This window comes from Psittacula echo, assembly GCF_963264785.1.
Source record: "Psittacula echo genome assembly, chromosome: 16".
In the NCBI taxonomy this organism is placed as follows: Eukaryota; Metazoa; Chordata; class Aves; order Psittaciformes; family Psittacidae; genus Psittacula; species Psittacula echo.
Window position 1 is genome coordinate 4,958,710 of NC_137752.1, and position 22,114 is coordinate 4,980,823.

General features: G+C 52.3%; 3 protein-coding genes across 4 annotated transcripts in view; 2 read left to right on the forward strand and 1 right to left on the reverse strand.

Annotated features, from left to right (window-relative positions):
* The window catches only part of RAPGEF1 (Rap guanine nucleotide exchange factor 1), an 83,136-nt gene extending 72,682 nt beyond the window's left edge, over nucleotides 1-10,454 (forward strand). For both annotated transcript variants that reach the window (XM_080630593.1, XM_080630594.1), the window contains 11 exons: nucleotides 740-815; nucleotides 3,742-3,826; nucleotides 5,157-5,249; nucleotides 5,605-5,790; nucleotides 5,946-6,030; nucleotides 6,256-6,350; nucleotides 6,825-6,903; nucleotides 7,047-7,148; nucleotides 7,524-7,621; nucleotides 8,680-8,808; nucleotides 9,376-10,454. In XM_080630593.1, the coding sequence (XP_080486719.1) occupies nucleotides 740-815; nucleotides 3,742-3,826; nucleotides 5,157-5,249; nucleotides 5,605-5,790; nucleotides 5,946-6,030; nucleotides 6,256-6,350; nucleotides 6,825-6,903; nucleotides 7,047-7,148; nucleotides 7,524-7,621; nucleotides 8,680-8,808; nucleotides 9,376-9,526 (1,179 nt within the window). In that variant the 3' untranslated portion in view covers nucleotides 9,527-10,454. The remainder of the gene's footprint in view (nucleotides 1-739; nucleotides 816-3,741; nucleotides 3,827-5,156; nucleotides 5,250-5,604; nucleotides 5,791-5,945; nucleotides 6,031-6,255; nucleotides 6,351-6,824; nucleotides 6,904-7,046; nucleotides 7,149-7,523; nucleotides 7,622-8,679; nucleotides 8,809-9,375) is intronic.
* A 3,472-nt stretch (nucleotides 10,455-13,926) lies between these two features.
* PRRT1B (proline rich transmembrane protein 1B) lies at nucleotides 13,927-14,696 on the reverse strand (the record flags this gene model as incomplete). Its single annotated transcript, XM_080630359.1, has 3 exons — nucleotides 13,927-14,073; nucleotides 14,163-14,306; nucleotides 14,436-14,696. The coding sequence occupies 3 exons, from the start codon at nucleotides 14,694-14,696 to the stop codon at nucleotides 13,927-13,929; spliced, it is 552 nt and encodes a 183-aa protein (XP_080486485.1).
* A 1,022-nt stretch (nucleotides 14,697-15,718) lies between these two features.
* On the forward strand, nucleotides 15,719-22,109 carry UCK1 (uridine-cytidine kinase 1). The gene is made up of 7 exons (XM_080630985.1): nucleotides 15,719-15,838; nucleotides 15,941-16,100; nucleotides 16,865-16,961; nucleotides 17,059-17,201; nucleotides 17,287-17,381; nucleotides 18,440-18,488; nucleotides 18,855-22,109. Exons 1-7 carry the CDS (start codon nucleotides 15,752-15,754, stop codon nucleotides 19,040-19,042), a joined length of 819 nt encoding a protein of 272 aa, XP_080487111.1. The 5' UTR covers nucleotides 15,719-15,751; the 3' UTR covers nucleotides 19,043-22,109.
* The last annotated feature ends 5 nt before the right edge of the window (nucleotides 22,110-22,114 follow it).

Here is a 22,114-nt window from a genome sequence, read left to right on the forward strand (position 1 = left end):
TAGTGATTTCTGAACATTTGGGCTAGCAGATCTGTCAGCCCTTCTTTTTTCTCTTCCTTATGGTCTGTATGTTTGAAACACTACAGAACTGCCACCATGAGCTGCTTCCTGCAGCGTGGGAGCTGCTGGCTGAGTGATAGATCAGTTTTGCATATTTTAGTTGTGAATTACAGTAGCTAGAAGAAAGATGCTTTTAGAGAGCAGAAGGGCAGGGGTCAAGCAGTTATCAGGGCTGTTTTCTGCTCCTGATTATTGGATCACTTCAGGTTACCTCCAGCCAAATAGTTCCAGATTAGGATATTAACCCGCTCGGTTTTGATGTTCCAGGAGCATGAAAGTTGAATGCATGACCTCTCACCCCACAGCCTCTGGGGTACGTGATCCTGCACTTTGAGGCAGTTCACACAGTGTTACTGTTCCATTAATGACCTTTTGGGAGCATTTGGGAGTCTGGGACCTTTCTGTTCAATCTTCTGTGGACAGAAGGTTCAGCTTTCACTGAGCTTCACAGCCTGGCCTTGAGAGACTTGAGTGAGGATCAGCCCAAACCCTCATATAAGGACATCAAATGCTTTATTCAAATTCTAGGATTAGCCCAGCATTGAAGACCATGTCCCAGCTTGCACTACAGGCAGTGCCAGGAACATTGTGTGCTCTGCCAGTTGTTGCTGAGCTTGAACCCCAGAGATGGTAAACCAGAACTTGGGCCATACCTAACGTGTTCCTGTTCTCATTGCAGGGAGATGATGGGCCAGATGTTCGTGGTGGATCTGGAGACATTTTGTTGGTGCATGCAACAGAGACCGACAGGAAAGGTACAATGGGTGCACCAAAGCAGGGCTGAGGAGCATAGCCTGGTGTGGCCTTATGCTGCTTGTCTTCTGCAGCATGTGCAGTCGTGCTGTGGCTGGGCCAGGGTGGAGAGGACTGGGTTTGTGAACTAGGGGAGGGACGGATGTGCTTATCTCTGGTGAAATGGAGGTAAGCTGGATAAGCGCCTGTTCCGTTTAGCAGCAGGGGTGGTATTAACTCCTCATAGCCCTTGCCCAGATCCACAAGGCAAGGCGCACCAGTGGAGTTGGTGACAGTGTTGTGTTGGTGTCTCTGTAGCTGCCGAGGTAGGCCACTGTCTTTTCCAGGAGCAGATGTGACCAGCCTGTTGTGGCATGGATTCTGCTTTCAGAGTGATCCTTAGCCTTTGAACTTCAGCGCAATGGTGGTATGGGAGGTGTTGGAGTGACTGTTTTATCAAAGTAGGAAAGGAGGATGTTGGTTTGGGTCTAATTCAGTACCACTTGCATGCTGGTAGCCACCCAGACCAGTTCAGAGAGGGAATCCACAGTACAGGGAAGGAGATGTGGGGGAAGAAAAGGGAGATTAGCAACCCTTAACTCTAGATTGGTAAAAACCCCACTTTATCTCTCCAAACCCAGTTACCACCCTCACAAAGCAGCTCCTTTCCAAGACCTGTGGCAAAGGCAGCCTTTGCAGTCTTTCCAGAGAGTGATTCTGACCCTGCCAAACACATTTGTGCTGATGGCCTTAACCAGAATTGATCTCCTTATCTCCTGGGATGCAAGGAACCCACTGAACCACTCAGCGCTCGTATTTCAGAGGTCTGATAGCCAAAGGGGAGATATCTTTCATGTGCATTTTTAAATGGCAGGGGTTTTACTGTAGCATAAGGTGTTTGCAATTACTTACCAGCACCATTCAGCTAGCAAGAAAATCCTTCCCCTGACAGCAATTTTTCCCTATTTACATCAGGCATTGAATCCAAGCAGAAAGGACCAAAGTTAGGAACGTAGTAGAGAGGAGGAGGTAATTGATTGCATGAAGGGTAGATAGGTATATTTTTAAAAACAGTCTAAATGAGATGGTGGGAATGCCCCTTATAAAAATGCTGAAACTGGAATAGAGAAGCTCTGATTTATTCTTGCTTGTTCTGCAGAACAAGGAGAACAAGGACAGGGAGAGTGGCTGGGTGGAGGGAGCTCAGAATAGTCACAGAGTTTGGCCCCACAGGCTCTGCCAAGCCGCTGAGCTGAATGGAGCATGAAGGAATTCGTGCTATGCTAACCCAGTGTTTGGGTGACTGAGAGGGTTAATGAATTAAGCTTACAATGAGAGGAATTCAGGGCTTGTAAATCAATCAGCCAAACGGCACAGAGGGGTATAGTTAAGAGGCTTTCCTTTAAAGATGAATTTCTTGGCAGCTTCAAGTGCCAGAGCAGACCAGCTGTATTACCTCACGTTGCCTTTTCGGCAGATGGAACCCAGACTAAATGTAACTCCACGCCCTGTTGCATGATGCTTCTTGTCGGTTCAAATTTGCTAAAAAAGCTAAATGCAACAAGGGATAAAGAGACTTGTGGTCTTTAGGAATAAAATCCACGGTCACTTAAGTGCTCGTAGCCACGCGCACTTGCTGTGAGTGCAGGATTAAAGCTGGATGGGGCTGGGGACTCACCCCTGCCATGACCACCCAGCCTCGGGCTTTAGAGCTTATGTCTGATTGTCTCTAACCAAAAGGCAGCAGAGCTTTCTGATTTAAGAGCAGGAGGAAGCAACGTCTCCATGAGGCTCCTGCCAAGAGAAACACTGCAGGTAGAGAGGCACAACCGTCACACCATGCCCTGCTCCTTCCCACCCTCCATGCGCAATGGATGGATGTTACAGCACGTGGGTGTGGGGTCATCCCTGTCCTGGCTGAAACAAGCTTTACCTGCACAGCCTAGCCTGGGCAGGCACAGCAGAAGGCTTTTCTCACTGTCTGCGCTAACAGTGCTCTGCCAGTAGTTGCAGTGCCCTGGGGCAGTGCCGTCCCTCTTCACATGCTACCTGCAGAGCTGCTGGATTTTACACTGGGGATGATAAGTTTCCCCTTTAACCACTGCTGTACACAGTGACCAGGCCTTGCCCAGGACAGAGTGTGCTGTAATCTTGATCTGAAGTCTTCTTTCCCATTTGCAGTTCCTGCTTTTTCAAATCACATCCTTTGTGCCTGTGACAATGGCCAAAACCTTTGTGATTCAGAGGCCTGGAGCACCCACTGCTGCAGATTAATAAACAGAAGTTGACTGCATGCACTGTGTCAGTGTCTGTGTTGTGACAGGGTGATGGTCCTGGTAACATCAGTTTTTGCGGCGTAATTTAGTCTTCTTTTGGCTGAAATTAATGTCATATTAGACTATCCTGGGGCAGTGTCATGGTTTAAACCCAGCCAGTAATTTCTTGTAACATAGCACAAGCAGAGGGTCTGCAGCACTGTATCATCATGTTGAACACGTGCATTCCTGGTCAGGAGGAAAGAGAGACCATGTCCTGCAGGGCCTTGTGAGCAGTAAAGACAGAGAACAAGCCCCCACTTCTCCCCATCAGATCTTCTCCTGAAAGAATCCCCAGGGTCTAAATCACATGTTTCCTTGAACCATTATTGAACGTGCCTGTCCCACAAGCACGTGTTTTCACTGACCCCTTTGGTGGTCACATAAGCGAAGCAGCAAGCCCAGAGTGCTGCAGATGGGAGCCAGGCTGGTGGGGTCAGGACAGTTTCACTGTGGCTCTTGTGCCGTAGGGTCCATCTGCTGGTAAGAAACAACAGCACAACGTTTCTGTAAAGTCCGTTTGTGTCAAAATGTGTGTCCGTGTCTCCTTCCTGTAAGATTGAATTCAACCCTAAAAGAAGCTTCCTTTTCCTGAAAGCGGGTTTGACTGAGGCTTTCTTGTCTTTCTCTGTAGATCTGGTGCTGTATTGTGAAGCTTTCCTGACTACATACAGGACATTTATTACCCCTGAAGAGCTCATCAAGAAGCTGCAGTACAGATATCCTTTTAAATGTGGCAGTTCACCCGCAGCAGGCATCAGAGCTGAGAAGTCATTGTGGAGGGAGAAGGTGGCAAGTTTTTTGGTCAAAAGCCTGCTGAGAATGTGGTCAGTAATATGCTTGCCCTGGAGGTGTCCCAGGCAGGACTTCCTTGAATGGGAGGTGCTGCTGGGCAGGTCCAGACAGGATCAGATACTGCCCTGAGAGTGGTCTCCTGAGGGCCCTGGCAGGGGAGAAGCGCAGTTCAGATTTTCTGTAATCACTGGGAATTTGGTCATTTGTTTGGGACATCTTTTTTGTAGGATGGGGATCATGGTGCTTTCTGCCTTCCAGAGGGGCCATGGGGGTTGTGTGCTTGGGCAGGTGTAGTTCAATACTAGAGATGACTGGACAATCAGGACCTATTCCATCTCTTATTACAAGAAATGCAGCACAGAAGATAATGTCCTCTTGGCCTCCCAGTTCTGAACTGAGCTTGTAACTGCTAACAAGGCAAGGGCCCCTATGTGCCAGGGTGAGCATTAGCATTTCTGGCTGAGTACGGAGAAAGCTGCTTGTTGAGCACCCTGCCTGCAGTTCCTTCACCTCAGCTCTGTTCCCGTGGCTCCCTTCACTGTCAGCTGAGAGGTCAGTGTCTGGTTCATGCAGTGTAAGAGCCTCGTGGGCTTTGGTCCTGTCACACGTCAAAGGGAGCCTGACGTCACCCTGTCCTGTGTTGCAGCTCATCACTGCCATCTGCAGCAGAGCTGCTGCTCCCTGTGCTCCTGCTCAGATCAGCACGGCCAAGGACACAGCAACCCTTACTGCAGAGCAGTTGTCAGTGAAAATACTGTTTGGGGCGTTCCTGCAGGCCCTTGTCAAAATTTGACTTACTGATAACCTTTTTCCCTTTGTCCATCTGGCAGAAGCTTTTTCAACCTGTGCTGTCTGCCTTGTCATCATTCTCCTTGCAGCAAATTGGGTGGTAAGGAAGGTAGAGGTGACATCTGAGCTCTCTTGGGCCCAGATGTCACAGACCAGTAGGGGAGATCTCAGTAGAGGAGTGCTGCTCATTACATTCCACCTTAGAGAGAACAGTTTCAGGGTACGCCTGCTCTCCCAGCATCAGTTCTGTGAGCTGTAGGTACCTTCTCACATGCCTGCTACCTGCAGCTGGGGGCAGCTTAATACCATCTTAATTATAGCAACATCAGTGTCCCTTATCTTCTGGAAAGTGAGCACCAGTTTCAGTCAAGACAGAACAGTGCTATTCTGATGTTCCTCAAGGCAGGTGTTCCCTACACTGATGCTGGTCTCACCACATTATTGATTCTTTAATTTGCAACCAACATATGAGAAGTTTTGCCACTTCCCAGACACGTTTAAGAAGCGAGTCAGTAAGAACACCTTCTTCGTGCTGGTGCGAGTGGTGGATGAGCTGTGGTGAGTTGCCTTCTTTGTTTCAGGGTGGGAGATGTGGGGTCAGTACCAACACAGACATTTGGCAGTAATGAGAATGTGGTTTTAAACCTCATCTCTAATGGCAGCTGAAATCCCCTACCCTGACCAGTGAGATGCTTCTAGTGCTGAACCCTCTTGTTGGAAGAGCAGGTTCTCAGTGTGTGCTAAATGGGTCAGTTTTAAAATAACCAGGAAAAGGGGAATCTCTGGAAAAGGAAGAGCTGGGAAGAGGAGGAATTTCAGTCAGTTCTGCTTGTAGGAGAGAGCGACAAGACTCCCTACAGATACAAACACTGTAGGTCTGATGCCTTACCCGGGTTTTCCATCTTTCTCTCAGCTTAGTGGAGTTGACAGAAGAAATCCTCAAGCTGCTGATGGACCTGGTCTTCAGGCTGGTGTGCAATGGAGAGCTGAGCCTCGCCAGAGTGCTGCGCAAAAACATCCTGGATAAAGTGGATCAGAAGAAAATGCTGAGCTACACCAATTCCATCAAACCTCTTGCAGCCCGTGGGGTAGCAGCCAGGTGAGGAAAGATGCACGTGACCGTATCTTGGTTCTTTGAGGGGCAGGGCATCCCTTTCCTGTGGACACAGAAGTTTTCACAGTCCAAAATACAAGAAAGAGAAGAAAACAGGTCACTTTTTCTGAGCCTTTGTACTTCATCCTTGTTTCCTGCAGGCCTGGGACCCTGCATGATTTCCACAGTCATGAAATAGCTGAGCAGCTGACCCTCCTAGATGCTGAACTTTTCTATAAAATCGAGGTACAGAGCTGAGGATGGGGTAAGGGTGGTGGGAGGGATCCAGACATGTACCCTCTGCGATCTCTGGTATTCTCTGCCTGTTCCCCAAGCACACTTGTTGATTGTAGAGACAGCTGGACTTGTGTCAGCAAGTGGCTGTGAACACAGACTGCGACTGGGAATCTTGAGGCAGAAATCCCATTTTAATGTGTGGTATTTTCCCACCCTTCTCTTCTTCCTTGGCAGATCCCAGAAGTTTTGCTTTGGGCGAAGGAGCAAAATGAAGAGAAGAGCCCCAACCTCACACAGTTCACAGAGCACTTTAATAACATGTCCTATTGGTAAGGAGCTCAGAACAACTGTGGCACTGAACTGCGCTTAACCCCCAGGGCCCTATAAATACTCAAAATGTTCCTTGAAGAGTTGGGTTCCCTTATTACCACTGGGATAAGATACATTTTTGGCCAAGAAATAGGTTCAGGGCACTCATCAAAGACCCAAGAGTACACAAGAAAGAAAATCCAGAGGATTGTGGAGGGCAGTGTAACACAGAGGAATTATTGTCAGTACCACTGAGCCCTTCAAACAAACATTGCCCTTGCAAGTAAGTGTGCTCAGTGGAGGGTTATTGTGGTCATCCTTAAAGTTATTCTCTTTGTTGTGAGTAGAGTGCTCCATTTAAATTGACGGTGTCATGAACTTTTTTGTATGGTTGGCCCATGCTTATCAGTTACCAGGTTTTATGAAATGAAACGAGAAGAAATCTGAGATCTGCTTATGTGGGTTTATCTGTTCTTTTCTGTCTGTTCTTCAAGGGTCCGGTCAATAATTATGCTACAAGAGAAAGCCCAAGACCGAGAGAGGCTGCTCCTTAAATTTATAAAGATTATGAAGGTATCAGCTTGGTTCTTGCTGTGAATCACACACATTGCTCCTTAAAGGAGCAGGGGAGTGGGACCTTGGAGCTGGTGGAGCTGCTTGATGCTAGAAGGCTTTTCAGATCTCTAGAGTAACTGGAATATTCTCCCTTTTCACAGCACTTACGAAAGCTGAATAATTTTAATTCCTATCTGGCCATTCTTTCTGCACTGGATTCTGCACCTATCCGAAGGCTGGAGTGGCAGAAGCAAACCTCAGAGGTGAGGAGCAGTGAGAGCTGTTATATCCAGGAGGGAGGAGAACTGTGCTTACAGTGCATAACAGCTGGATGGGTTTAACAGCTCAGCATCATCAAGGGGTGGAGGGATGGTGGATAACCGCTCTCCAGTGGGTATAATGCCATGTGCTGGGAGCCTGAAGTGTGACTGGGTGAGAACAGCCTCCTCCTCCTGGCAAATTGAAGGCTTGGTGAGGTTGAAGGCAGCGAGGCTCTGTCCGTACATACGTGGGGTCAGTCTGAGTAAATCAGTTGGAGGTGTTTGCAGGGTGGCATGAGCTCCCTCGTGCTCTGGGGAGAGGTTACAAGGAAAATGGGCTTACAGTAGTGGTGTCACTGTGGGCTTTGTGTCCTGCAGGGCCTGGCTGAGTACTGCACACTGATTGACAGCTCCTCGTCCTTCCGCGCCTACCGAGCAGCTCTGGCTGATGTGGAGCCTCCCTGCATACCTTACCTGTGAGTTGGGACTTACTTCTTGCCTTTGCTATTACTTCTGCCCGTTAAATTAGTTCCTTCAAGGATTTCTCAGCAGCTTCTGCTCAGCTCAGCACTTGCCTTTTGCTCTGCATCTACAATAAGATGGCAGTGTGCCACATCAACCCACATGCCCTCTCTGGAGCAATTTGTCCTGTACCATAGGAAGGCAGGCTGGCAGCTATCTTTTTGTGAACTGACTGTGGCAAAGGAAGGATCAAGTGCCTGGATCTTTAGGTGGTGCTTTTTAAATGCATTTTCTTTGAGATCTTTGTTCAGAAAGATAGATTTTTACCAGGAGTTGCAATGGATCCCACAGCTTCCCACAGCAGGTACCAGGTTCTGCAACAGCTCTGGTTCTGCCGACTGCAAGAGCTGGTAAATGGGGAGTCTGCCTTGTCAAACATGCTGCTTCATGCTGTTTCTAGATGAAAGGTTGAAGCCATTGCCGTTCTCTGTAAGAGCCTTCTGATCTAGATAACAGATTTGGTCTGGGTTTGCACCAGTAAAACTTCTCCTGGTCTTGCTTTCGTCCATGGAAAGAGTTCTGTGGGAAGAATTTGCACAGATACACAGCATCTCATCTGGCTGGGACCACAGCAGGACCCTGCAGAGATTTAGCAGAGTAGGGGAGGCAGGAGAAGGAAGGCAGCACAGACCCCTTGCTAGGGAAACCCTCTTGCCTAAAACTGGAGGGAAGCTTTAGCCCCTGTCAGGAACTTCCCATTGCAACCTTCTTCCAGCTGGGTCCTCCCCTTCATGGGGAGTGAAAGAACAACCTCAGCACCCTTAGTGTGACCGTGAGTGCCTTGGAGGTCCCTCAGCTGTGTGTGGTGGGCACCTTGCACCTGAACACCTTTGGATCTGCTGCTGGGGAACATTTTTCCCTCTGGTTCAGAGTTGCTGTGCTGATGGTGGCAGCAGCGGGAGGTTGTTAGATTGCATCTGGCTGCCTTTTGGCTGGCGTCCTGCCCCTGTGTGACTAACCTCTCTACTTGTTTGCCTACTCCCTGGCCTGCTGCCCCTTTCTCTCTTTTCAGAGGCCTGATTCTGCAGGATCTGACCTTTGTTCATCTGGGAAACCCTGATTACATTGACAGCAAAGTGAACTTTTCCAAGCGCTGGCAGCAGTTTAACATCCTGGACAGCATGAGGTGCTTCCAACAAGTGTAAGTGCAGCAGCAGGGGGGTCAGAACTGGCTTTGAAGGCACCATGGTGGGGAGTGGAGCGGGGGCATGGGAGCCACTGCGCAAGGGGAAGGGAGTCTGAAATCAAAGCATTGTGATGGAGATGTAAGGAGACCTGGGAAAGACAGGGCTCTGGTCACAGCCTCCTTCCCTCTCTGGGTTGAATATGACTAAAGGTTATGAAGACATTTTTCCTGTGTTAGTTTTGAGATCCAGTGCAGTTTTCCCACTACTCTTTCAGACACCATTTTTCCTCCAGGTTGACGATTCCTGTGTTCTCTAGGTCATGGATGGTTTTCCCCAGTGCTGTCTTGCAGCAGAGGCAGCAGATCTAACGGCTCATTTCAGTGTGATGGGGTCTGATTTTCCCCCAGTTCAGCAATGGGCATGATGGTTCTTCCCTTGTTTGGTGTCGCTTCTGTCCTGAGTCCTGTGCACTGAGCACGCAGTGCTGGCTGCCCCTAGAGCAGGGTGGGGGTACCCTGAAGTTGGGAGATGCCCCTGGGCAGCCCCTTGTTGAACTGCATCCCTCCTCTCTGGTTTTCCAGCCATTACGACATCAAAAGAAACGACGACATCGTGTCATTCTTCAATGACTTCAGCGACCACTTGGCTGAGGAGGCCCTGTGGGAGCTGTCCCTCAAAATCAAACCTCGGAACATCACGAGGCGGAAAACAGACCGGGAAGAGAAAACCTAGGAGGAGGGGTTGTGCGAGCGAGGAGAATTGCTCGGCAGGCGCCCCGAGGGCAGCTATGAGACTGGAGTTCAATGTTTGTACCTGTTACTGGATGATGCACCCTCCCTCCCCGCTGGGGGGGTGAACGTCGGGCGCTCGCAGCAGGCAAGAGGTGACCGGGGCGCGCCGTGGGCCGCGCAGGGCAGAGATCAGCCGGTGCTCGCTGCACTCACCCTCCTCCTCCTCCTCCTGTCCCTCTGTGCCATGAATCAGCTTTAAACCCGGGGAGAGAGCGTTGTGGAAGGAGGGTCTCATGCAGGTGTGTTAACTGGTTTGTTGGCTGATTGCGTCCGGGAATACCCAGGCTTTTGTTTTCATCCACAAAGGAGGGTTGGCAAGAGCTCAGCACCCACAGACTTGTCTCCGGAGTGGTGTCAGCAGAGATGGAAGCTGAGGGTTTGAGTCTTCCCTGCAACACCACCACCTTGAAACGTGTTTGTCCATAGGAGATGAGGATGGAAGAGGCTCCCGCTGCCTGCCAGAGGAGCTCTGCTGTCAGAGAGCTGCTTGTGTTTACAGGGGTCTATGGTTTACCCCAGGTCTCTGGCGCCTTCTTCATGGGAGGAAGGCACCGGTTGTAGATAGGGAAGAGGCACTGAAAATGGGCCATCTCCAGCCATCGTATCCCCCTCCTCCTCTCAGATCTTGTTATTTAAGCAACGGTGACCCCTCCGAACCCTGGAAACACGGACTACCCGAGGTACTGCGGTTCACTTGTCTGTGGACCCGTATCTTCTAGTGATGGTACTAGCTTTTGCACAGTAAATGCTGTAGAATACGAGACTGTAAATATTAGTGTTTAGAATCCTTTGGGGACTTTTCTTTTTGATGCATGTCTGAATACCGACGAGTTTATAGGAAAAAGAAGTGCAAACCAGTATGTATAAAACTCACCACCAAGTGACAATGTTGTTCCAAGTGCTGGAAGAAAGGAGGCTTGGAGCGGGTGCAGGAGCCAGGCATCTGAGCAAGGGTTGGGAATGGAAGTGGGAGGGAGCCCTGTGCCTGGCTGAGCCCCGTCCCCTGCACCCCGCTCCTCTCCTCTCACTGTTGCCAAGTGTGTGTCTGGCCCTTGGTGCTCTGCTTTGTTCTCAGTGCTTTGGCAGGAGCCCCAGCAGGTCCCCATCGCCCCCAGCCCAGCATGGAAGAACAAAGGAGGGGGGTCTCATTTCCCACACACGCAGCGTTAACCCCAATCTGTTTGGTGTGCCTTATTCAGCCCCTCTGTCCCCCCCAGGTTATCCTCCCCAGTCAGGCCATTTCACACCCCTCCTCTCTCCTCACCCCACGGTTTACAGTGTGGATGGTGGATTGAACTGTCCCCTGGAGGTTTTAGCAGCCTTGTGAAGCCTTTCTTAGCATCGTGTTGCCTGGTTTTTAGTTTGGTCTTAAAATCCTGTGGCTTCAGGGCAGCAGCTCGCAATGGGGTGCTTCTTAGAGCATCAGAGGGGTGTCTCACAGAGCATTGGGTGGGTGCTTCTCAGAGCATCCTTATTTCTCAACAGCAGCTCTGTGTTTGCTGAACTCTCTTGTTTATTTTGGGTGAATCAGAGGTGCAGGCACTTCCTTCTGCAGATTGCGAAGTCTCAGCTGGACGGCAGCTCCGCCTGCACCAACAGCAGCATTGCCCTGTCCATGGGATTGCACCAGCTCCAGTATTTTCCAGCAGCCGAATGCCAAGGCACAGGGAGACCCCCATTTGCCTGTGGGGCATCTTCTAGGTGAGGAGAGCACGGGGTCCAGCGCCAGCTCCTGCTGTGCATCCCCAGAACGGGAGGAATGGGGATGTTCCTGTGCTGAAACTCATAGAGACCTCACAGCAGCCTTCCAGTATCTGAAGGGGGCCTACAAGGATGCTGGGGATGGACTCTTCATCAGGGACTGTAGTGACAGGACAAGGGGTAACGGGTTCAAACTGAAACAGGGGAAGTTTAGATTGGATCTAAGGAAGAAATTCTTTACTGTGAGGGCAGTGAGGCACTGGAATGGGTTGCCCAGGGAGGTTGTGAATGCTCCATCCTTGGCGGTGTTCAAGGCCAGGTTGGATGAGGCCTTGGGTGCCATGGTTTAGTGTGAGGTGTCCCTGCCCATGGCAGGGGTTGGAACTGGATGATCTTAAGGTCCTTTCCAACCCTAACTATTCTGTGATTCTATGAAATGTGACATCTGAGCCAGAACACATCAAAATGGTTCATTTTCATGGCACTGAGGGCATGTTTGTGTCATGACACAGTTTGTGTCCAGCCGAGGCTTTGCAGTCCCCAGAGGCTTCCCAGCCTCGCACACAGGAGGCCATGCCGGTGCTTGCCTTTGTCAGTCAGGTTTTAAAGCAAACCCCACGCGGCCATGACAAGGCAAACAGAGCCCGTGTCTGGCGCGGGCTGCCCCGGCCGGCACCGAGCACCTCCCTGGGCCCCTGTGCTGTGATAGAGCCTGTTTCTAGGGGTGTCGTGTGTGGTGGTAGCACTAAAGCCACAGCCCCATCGCTCTCGTACCACCAGTGGGGGGGTCTCACTCCCTGCCCTCCAGCAGCTCAGCTGCACCATGGGGCTGAGCCCCCCTCCCCGGCCTTTCCATCCCCTTTCTCACCTTTGCCGTTGTCCCCCCGACCTCAGGCTCACAGGGACCCTAAGGAAGGGTTTCCTTGCCCAGAGCCCCCCTGTGCAGGAGCAACACCGGGCAGCGCAGAGCAGAGCCCTTTGCTTGGCCGTGAGCGTGTTTGTGTCTTGGAAGCAGCATCCTCAAGGGCATCACCTCTCTTTTGGGGGGGAAAAGGGGGTCTCCATCCCCTCCCCGCACTGGGCAGGGAGCAGGGGGAGTGATGCCCCTGTCACCAGCCCCCTGCCCCGCTCCCACCCCCCCAGCCCCTCGGTTGCATTGTGTATTTACCACTAACCCAGTCCTGATGGTGGCATCTTCCCGCGGACATTTCAGACCTGTAACTTTTATATGAAAGACAAATAAACACCGGTAACAAACCCGCCTGACGGCCCTGTTTACAGTGCATGCAGCAGTCTGTGGATTAAAGTGACAATCGAATCCACTTCTGGCGCTGGTGTGGCCTCGTGTTTTCTCACGTGCCCCTCGGGCTTTTCCTCTGCATTTGTCCCTTTTATCTTTCCCCATAAATCTCTTCCCTACCTCCGAAGGGGCGGCCTTGCCCCAGTGCATGCCTCACCCTTGGGAGGGGAATCTCTGCTCCTGTCACCTCCCTGCAGGCACTGATGTCCCCTGGGTTCAGCTCCCCAGGACACACATGGGTCAGTGCGTGCCCGGCCCATGCAGCAGCCATGTGCTGGCACCAGGGGCTATAAATAACCCCTGTGGGGTCCGGGCGCCATCCAGCGCTATTCCAGCCCTGGACAGGGTTCAGGATCCCTCTGGAAATCATTGTCAGGAGGATGCGCCGACACTGACCCAGCACGTGTCCCCTCGTCACCGGCGCTGGACCATGGTGCTGTGTCCCACCAGCGCGGCAAAGCTGGATGCGACCATGAGGCCTGTCACAGCCCTGGTGCAGGACACAGCCTTTGGAAGCTCATCCTCCCCTTGCCTTTCCCTGTGAGTGGCACCCTCAGGTCTGGGGCCGCTGCAGGCCCAGCACAGCCCCATGTGGGCTCCCCATGCCTGGGTCCTGTTCCTGGAGCAAACCTCGATTTAACCCATTGCAGGGGAATTTACCCCAGATTTGGTGGTGGACAAAAGCCACGGGATGGAGGGGAAAGTCCTTGCAGAGAAAACAGCAGCTTTGGCTACAGCCGTGGTTTATTTCCATCCGGAAGCAGCAGGAAGGTGGCGATGCAGAGTGTGTGTGTGTGATCTCTGTGTGTGCGATTCACTTGTGTGCGGAATCACCGCAGCAGCTCAGTGAGGTGATTTGTTCTCTTCTCGCACTGATCATCACCGAGGAGGGTTCTCGCACACGTGCTTTGGCTTCTCTGTCACCCTTTGGCTGCTGGCTCCATCTCCAGCCCCAATCCTACCGGATGCTTCCTCTGCACCAGGTCCTATTTGGCACCTCCGAGATGCTCCGCGGTGACAGGATCCAACATCCTGCAGCAGAGCCTCACCTCGCACCCGGTGCTGCTGTTCCGACACGGCTGCTTGCTCAGTGCCGGCTCCCGCAGGACACGGCACCGGCATCGCTCCGGTCTGGGTTCCTCCTGCCCGTGCCATGGTGTGCGGGGCTGAGAGCGGGCAGGCAAAGGCACGCGCGGCTCCGGGGCGGCTGCTCGGCCACAGTAACACCTCGTGGTCACCTGTACCCCATGGCAGCCCCGGTGATGCTGCACAGGGGCTGCGGCTGTGCCCCCCACCCGTGCCCCCAGACAGGGCCATGTCCCTGGGACTTGGGGTCCCCGTTACAGGTACAGGGCCACCAGGACGTAGATGACCCAGCTGACGGAGACGAACAACCCAAAGAGGAGGCTGAAGAGGACCAGGGACTGGGCCTTTCTGGATGCTGCGTACGCCTGGGCCATGTCCCCGCGGCCGAGCGCAGCCCGGGTCTGGCACAGGGGGGGAAAGGGAGAGGTGAGAAGAGGCCCCCAGCACCAGGAGCGGGGTTTGGTGCTCATGGGGCCTGCACCATCCTTACCTCGTGGGAGTAGACGAGGGCGACGAGCCCGCTCAGGAGGCAGCAGAACACGGTCACCAGCACCGACTCCACCAGGTAGTCCTTGGGCAGGGGCTGCCGGTGGCCAGTGACCGAGGGCCCCGTGGTGCTCGGTGGCCCCTCATGCTGTGACACAGGGCAGGCTGTTAGAGCTGCCCGACCCCCGTGTGCCCCCCCCCAGAGCTTGAGACCCCACAAGCCCGGGAGGGGGGACAAGGGGTGACCCCGCTCGGAGCGGGGCGGGGGGGTACGTACAGAGGAGTGGGGCGGGAGGCCCTGGGGGGGGAACGGCGCCGGCGGGTACAGAACCGGCCCTTGCTGCGCCGGGAACGGCGGGTACAGGAGATGCGCGCTCTTGGGGTCCGGGGGCGAGTAGGGCGGGGGGTCCTCCTCGAAGGCCGCGTTGGTCGCTGCCGCCACCACCACGGGCCTGGCCCCGGGGGGCTCCCAGCAGGGCCCGGCGCTGCCGCCGCCCGGCTCCGCTCCCCGGGACCCGACGGGCGCCTCGTTCTCCATGGCACGGAAACGGCTGCGGGGACGGGGGGGTGAGACGGGCTCAGCCCCGGCCCTGCGCATCCGGACGTGTTCCCTCCACCAGGGTCAGGGTCGGGCTGCGGGAGCTCATGAGCGGAGCCCCCCCACTCACACTTCGTGGTCTCCCCCTCCCCGGTCCCGGCCCCGCGCCTCGGATCTCACCTCAGTCCGCTCGGTCCCGGCCCCGCCGCGGTCCCCGCGCCCCGCAGGGCCCCGCAGAGGCGGCGGGAGCGCGGCCGGGCCGGGCCGGTTTAATCATTGACCGTTGCTCGCCGGGGCCGCGCCCGCGCTGGCACCGAGGGAGCGGACAGGGGAGCCTCGGGAGCTCGGGACGGGGGGGGGGGGGGCAGTTACACAGGGGGGGTTGAATGTTAATGGCTGAGGGGGGTACACGGGGTCATGGAATCAAATAGGGTGGAAAAGAGCTTTGGGATCAGGTCCGACCGCTCCCTGCACTGGGTGCAGTTTTGGTGTCCCCAACACAAGGACACGGAGCGGTTGGAGCAAGGCCAGAGGAGGCCACGAGGATGCTCAGGGGCTGGAGCAGCTCCCGCATGGAGGCAGGATGAGAACATCGGGGCTGTTCAGCCTGGAGAAGCTGCATGGAGACCTCAGAGCAGCTTCCAGTGTCTGAAGGGGGCTACAAGGATGCTGGAGAGGGACTCTTCATCAGGGACTGGAGCGATAGGACAAGGGGTGATGGGGTTAAACTGAAACAGGGCAAGTTCAGTTGGATACAAGGCAGAAGCTCTTCCCTGTGAGGGTGCTGAGGCACTGGCACAGGGTGCCCAGAGAAGCTGTGGCTGCCCCATCCCCGGCAGTGCTCAAGGGCTGTGCTCGCACACGCACCGTGCTCAGGGTACACGGGGCTGTAGAACGCAGCTTCCCCATCGCTCCCACCCATCCCCGTGGCCGCGGGGCCGACACCGAACGCACCCCGCGCTCGTAGCCCCGCCCCCTCTATGGCCACGCCCCCGGCCTTGCCCCTCCCGGACTACAAATCCCATGATGCCCCGCGGCCCCCCCGCAGCCTCGCTATGGCGTCCGCCGGCGGCCCCGATCCGGACCGGCCGCGGCCCAGGCCCTTCCTCATCGGCGTCAGCGGCGGCACCGCCAGCGGCAAGGTGAGAGCCGGCAGCGAGCCCGCCGGGACCGGCTGCAGGGCCCCGCTGTTGGGGCGGGGGGGTGTCCCGCGGCCGGGCCCCGCCTGATCCCGCTGTGCTCAGTCCACAGTGTGCGAGAAGATCATGGAGCTGCTGGGGCAGAAGGAGGTGGACCAGCGGCAGCGCAAGGTGCTGATCCTGAGCCAGGACAGCTTCTACAAGGTGCTGACGGCCGAGCAGCAGGCCAAGGCGCTCAAGGGGCAGTACAACTTCGACCACCCGGGTGAGCCGAGCCCCCGCCTGGGCTGAGATCAGCGGGGCTGGAGGGGACGGGCGGTGCTGGGCGGCAGAAGCGCTGCTTCCCCCGAGCCCCGCTGTTTGTGCCCCATGGGCGCGCTGTTAGCGCCGAGCCAGCCCTGCTGCCGGCTGCTGGTGTAACGCAGGGCGCGATGCTGGAGAGCATCCCGGCTTGTACAGGCGCTGTCTCCTCATTCCCGGCTCTTGAGAGGCTCTAATAAACCCCAGATCCTGTCCGGATACTTCTTGTCCCTATAAACAACTGCTCCCCTTGCTCAGGGTGGCGTTATGGATTGCAGACAGGACCACGGTCTGCCCTGGTGCCTGCTATAGGCTCACCAGGGTGGATAATGGAAAGCGTGAAAGATGCCTGAAGTTTTCTAAATTACTCTTACCCAACAGGTTAAAAGCGTTGCACACCATTGTATGTAAATCATACCATTACCAAGCGGTTTGGGGAAATTACACAATGAATTAGCAGCTTCGCTTTTGGGCTCTTCATTTCACTGTGTTGTAGTTGCTCATCAACAGCAAGTTCTGGCTTCTTTATCTCTGTAACCAAGTGCAGCAGTTAGCACTTGGGCAGGGAGCATTAGATTGCCGGTGGTAGGAAAGAATAAGTTGTAAGTTGCTCTTTTCCTGGTGGATCACTGGACAGAGTTTTTCCTTCAGGTCTAGACAACCTGAGCACAACATTTGATGCAGCAGCATCAACATATGGTTGTTCCTCTTTAAACCTTCCTCTTGCAGATGCTTTCGACAACGACTTGATGCATACAACCCTGAAAAACATTGTTGAGGGCAAAACAGTTGAGGTGCCAACATACGACTTCGTGACGCATTCGAGGTAGGTTTGAGGGTTGTGAAGGGTGGTGTTTGTGAGGGTGAACCCAGCCATGGTGTGAAGCCCAATGACAGCCTGCACTGGGTATTTCTCCTTGCAGGCAGGCAGAGACAACAGTGGTCTATCCTGCCGACGTCGTGCTCTTTGAGGGGATCCTGGTTTTCTACAATCAAGACATTCGGGACATGTTTCACCTCCGGCTCTTTGTTGACACGGATTCTGATGTCCGGCTGTCCCGCAGAGGTAATGCTCTGCCTGCACAGGCAGCAGTACCTTATGGTGCTTTATCCATTGCGGTGAGACTGGTGGTTTTACCTTTTCACCCCAGTTCTGCGAGATATGAAACGTGGGAGGGACCTGGAGCAGATCCTCACTCAGTACACCACGTTTGTCAAGCCTGCCTTTGAGGAGTTCTGCTTACCGGTACTGAATGCTTCACTCCTTTGATGTGTGGGGGTTCTGGGGAGGGGAGAGAAGGAGCAGGGTCAGTTGGGGATGAGCTGCGCTGTACATGCAGCAGTGGTGGCTTTTGGTGTTCATACTTCACCCATCTTACACTCTCCCCTCTGCCTCATCTGTTTGACCATTACATGCTGCTTGTTTAAGGAGCTGAAGTGGTTGGTCCATTCTGCTTGCAGAGCACCATGGGAATTCCCAGGAGGCAATTTGAGCACATGGGTCCCTCTGACTGAAACACTCCCACTCTGCATTTATTCTTTAGTGTTGCAGGAAGAAAGAGGAGCTTGGTTTCCTACAGGCTCTCTCTTAACAGGGAACACTGGTGAATACCTGGGGCAGACCCTTATAGCATCTGCTTGCTATGCCATATAATGTGGGGCCAGTTTAGGTGCTCACATAATCAAATTAATATATAATAAAACCTTTTGAGAACAAAATCCTGTTTGTGAATTAAATAAGATGGAAAAGGCAGCTCTTGATGGAAACCTCAGGCGGCTCTTGCTCTGGATCAAAGTAATTCTGGGACTGTAAAAGCACTCATTAGGAATGCTGAGTTTGCCAGCCTGTTTAAGAGTGCTGGTGGAGATCAATAAAATGTCATCAGAGGCAGGAAAGAATTTCACATGCATGTTGCATACCTGGGTGCTTGGCAGAGATTTAGCGGTGACTTGTGAAATGCTGATGAGAACCAGCTCTTGGCAAACAGACCTTGGCCTCGAAGCGGATGACCTGTTTGAAGGCAGCATAGTCTCCAGGAGTGTACAAGCAAGTACTCCAGGCTTGAGCTACTGCTTCTCCCTGCTGCTTCACTGCAGAGGGACAGTAAGAACAATCCCTGATCTTAAATCCAGAATGACTTCTCAATTCATTCAGGTGTTTACTATGACCAAGAGCATTACCTTGCAGTCCCAGAGCATGGAAACCCCTCCATCTTTGCCCCCAGCTTTCTGGTGTTGGGTAGCAGCTTCTTCTAGGCAAAACCTGACTTTTTCCCATTAAAAGTCTCTGTTTGTGTTTTGCAGACAAAGAAGTATGCAGATGTGATCATCCCCCGAGGAGTTGACAACATGGGTAAAAGGGAGTGGGGTTCTCTGTCTGGTTTCTCTGGGGAGCCCACCTTTGGGGTTGGGAGGAGAGCTGCCTTGTTTCCAGGGTTCTAAGGGAAGGTGTTTTGCTGGAGGGCTGTAGGGGAGGGAGCTGCTCAAGCCCCTCTGCTGAGGGCTGGAAAAAGCAATGTGCTATCAGATGCAAAGCAGGACACCAGTGTTAAATCTGGTCTTGCAGTTGGTTGTTTCTGTTGAGGTCTGACTTGCTGCAGAGGGCTGATAGTGTTTATTTAAGGGCTTGTTAAAACTTGAGTTGAACAGGGCTGGATGCTCCACATTTTCTAGATAGCCAAGAAAGCCTATGTGTGCTGATTCCCATTCCTCTCTGCAGTTGCTATAAACCTCATAGTGCAGCACATTCAAGACATCCTCAATGGAGACATCTGCAAGTGGCAGCGAGGGGCGATGAACGGACACGGTCGGACCTACAAGCGCCCATTCCCAGAGCAAACAGAGAGCAGCAGTGTGCTCACGGCCGGGAAGCGCTCCCACCTGGAATCCAGCAGCCGTCCACACTAACCCCTCAGTGTCTGAAGGGTTTGCCAGACCAATGATGAAGACAACTTTGGGAAAGGACTTCAACAGAATGGTTGGTGAAGTGCCCTTTAAATCATCCTGGCAGTGGCGGGGATACTGGTGTGAAAGGCCTCACACAGGGGAGAGGAAAGGGTTGGCCTGCAGCCTCTCTCCCCTCCAAAACCTCTCCCTTTTCTCCCTGCCATGCCTGGATCACTGATGTTACTTGATGACCCGGTTGGAGGCAGTGCCATTGCCTTTTCTGAGTTTTCAAAATGATCTGATGCTGAAGGCTCCCCTGAAAATTAAGTGCTACTGGGGGTTAGCAAGAGACCCCATTTCCCTAATGGTGATCTTTCTTAGAGGAAAATTATCTATCTTATCTGCCCGGTTTTCTCAAAAGAAAAAGCAGCCTCTTGGTCAAGACTAGCTTACACCGTGTTAATTTTTAACAAGCAGGTGTAGGCCTTCACTTCTCCACCTTGTTGGCACCTTGGGTTGTGGCATTGCTTTCCTGCTGGCCAGCTTCCCTTTTACCCTGTGGGGATGGAAGGATTGATCTATAGAGGATCTCTCCCCTGACACAGAGATGAAACAGGGACTGTCTGGGACAAATGGGAACTTGCAGTTCATCAAGTGGTCAGGCCCAAGCTGGGTGATTCTGGTTTCTAATTTATTCCTTTCTAAACTCCCAAACTTTGCTCCACTGTTTGATTTTTGTACCCAAATAGTTGTCTTTACCACAGTTACTGAATGTGTGAGCTCCAACTGGATTGAGTTGCTCATGGAAACAGAGACCTGACCTTGTCAGTATTAGCGTCTTTTAGGGCATTTGTGTACTGCTGGTTGCAGATTCTGCTGGGTGGAATCCATCAGCTTCTGGAGCTGGGTGGTAAGATCAGCAAGCGGGAAAGCAATTGCAGGAGCCTCCTTCTGATGGCACAAAGAGCTGCCTGGACATGCTTCTACCCTCCAGCAGGGTCAAAGCCTTTCCCTTGTACTCAGTTTAAACTCAAGAATGTCTGGTTTGCTAAATAGAGCAGACAAGAGGCTGGAAGTAAACAGTGACATCCCAGTTCCTGTCGTTTACCCCAGATAAGTGACAGTGCAGCACATGAAATGAAGCGCAAGCTGGGCCTTTGAAAGTGTCCTTGTGATACCCTTCTTGAGTCTGGACTTAAGGTGTCATTTTAAGGAGGAGTAAGGGGGGAGGGAGATTATTAAGAGGAACTTTTTCATATTGGCTAGTTTTCTAAACCCAGGGTCTGTCTGTGTTGGATGGGGGTGTGTGACTTGGGCTGATGAGCAGATGAACAGTGATCAGAAATGACCACTTTATATAAAAGGTATCTGTGCTTCTTGCACTACAGCAGCACAAGGGTACAGAAAGGGACATGTCTGGAGATGCTTTTAAACTCAGCAGTTCTCTTTCCCCTTAAGTCAGAATTGTTCGTGTTAGTTCTGTAATGGCTGAAGCTTTGGAGGAAAATAAATAAAGCAAAGTGCAGTCTGCACTTTCATCCCTTACAGTCTTTTCAACACTGGAAATCAGTAAAGGTTTGTTGTCTGTTTGTGATCCCCACAGTTCAGAGGTACACTTCTGTAATGCTGAGGAGAAAGCTCTTCTCCTAACTGCTGCTGGGTGCTGTTTAGCTCAGGGTGACAGACTTAGAGTATGAGCTACTGTACTGAAGCATTAGCTATCAGGGCTGACTGAAGTAGGAGCAAAACAGTCACCAAAACCTACTCTGAATGACTGTGGTGTTTGATCATACCTTCCTCTGGAGGCGGGGGGAGCTCAAAGCAGCCTTGAATAGCATTTGTTAGAGCAGTGAGGAATGCTATAAAGAGCACCCTGGTCAGGCTGGGAGTGCTGTTCTTGGCCAGCTCTGAGCTCTACTGTCAGATCCTGCTGTTGCAGCCACATGAAGAGAATGAATCGCATGTGGTGTAGATACTATAACCCTTTTTTAATACCTGTACAGAGCTATTACAATGTCCCCACTGAGCAATCCCAGTCTTTCACGTGCACATCCTACTCTAAATTCCTCTGCTGGTGCAGGCCAGGGCATGGGCTGAGTTAAAGTAGGTTTACTCTGAACTCGTGTACAAGTTAGAGCACGTTTCCTTGTCAGCATGATCAGTTCTGCCTTGAGTTCCTCTTCCTATGAGATTGAGGTGTAAATCTGCAGCCCAGTTTAACTATGATCCTGCCATTGATAGTAGTGGGCCACAGGCTTCATGTGAATGCCACAAGGCCAAAGGATTCTTCTGGTTTTGGCTGACTTCCTGGCCTGCCTGAAGCTTTGTTTTAGATTGTTTAGCTGTAACAGCAATTTTTGTAATGTCTGTTTTATTTCTGCTTAGCTTCATAAAAAAATGATGGTTATGCCAAATGATTATAGATAGATAATAGTAACAAGTCATTACTCTCTGCAGAATGAACTATTTATAAACTTGGCTTAGTGCTGTAATGTAATGAAATAGGGATGATAGCAGAGCATTAGAAGTGGGGGCAAAGAATGCATTGTTGAGGAATACCGTCATGGGATGATGCTGGAGGCTGCAAGGCCAACTACTGAAGGTTAAAAACATGTAAGCTTTAGAGCTGGAAAACCCCGTTTTTTAGGAAGAAAACAGAGGAAAGTATCTGGTATGTTGGAGAGTAGAAGCCAATTATAGTAACTGGTAACATGGAATTGCAGAGCAAGGTGCTAGGAAACATGTAAAATAGCCTTAAGCGCAATGTAGTGCAAGAAGGAAGGAACCATCACCATCATACTCCCACGGTAAGAAGAAGAAACCCTTGCAGCGCCCTCTTCCCTGCGAAGTAGCTGGGATGCTGTTGACTGAATTCAGCAACCCTGAGGAGCAGTGGAAGGGTGAATGTAATGGGGGCAGAAACTGGGAATTGTGCTCGTAACAACAATATTACTGTTGAGGCTTTTCTGTAACAGTGTTCTTTTATTTTCTTTTCCTGTAATAATTAGAGCTGGACTACTGTCAATTATTTGATCAGTCTGTTAAGATTTCAGTTACACTAACAATAAATTCTTGGCTTTGCATAAGAAGTGT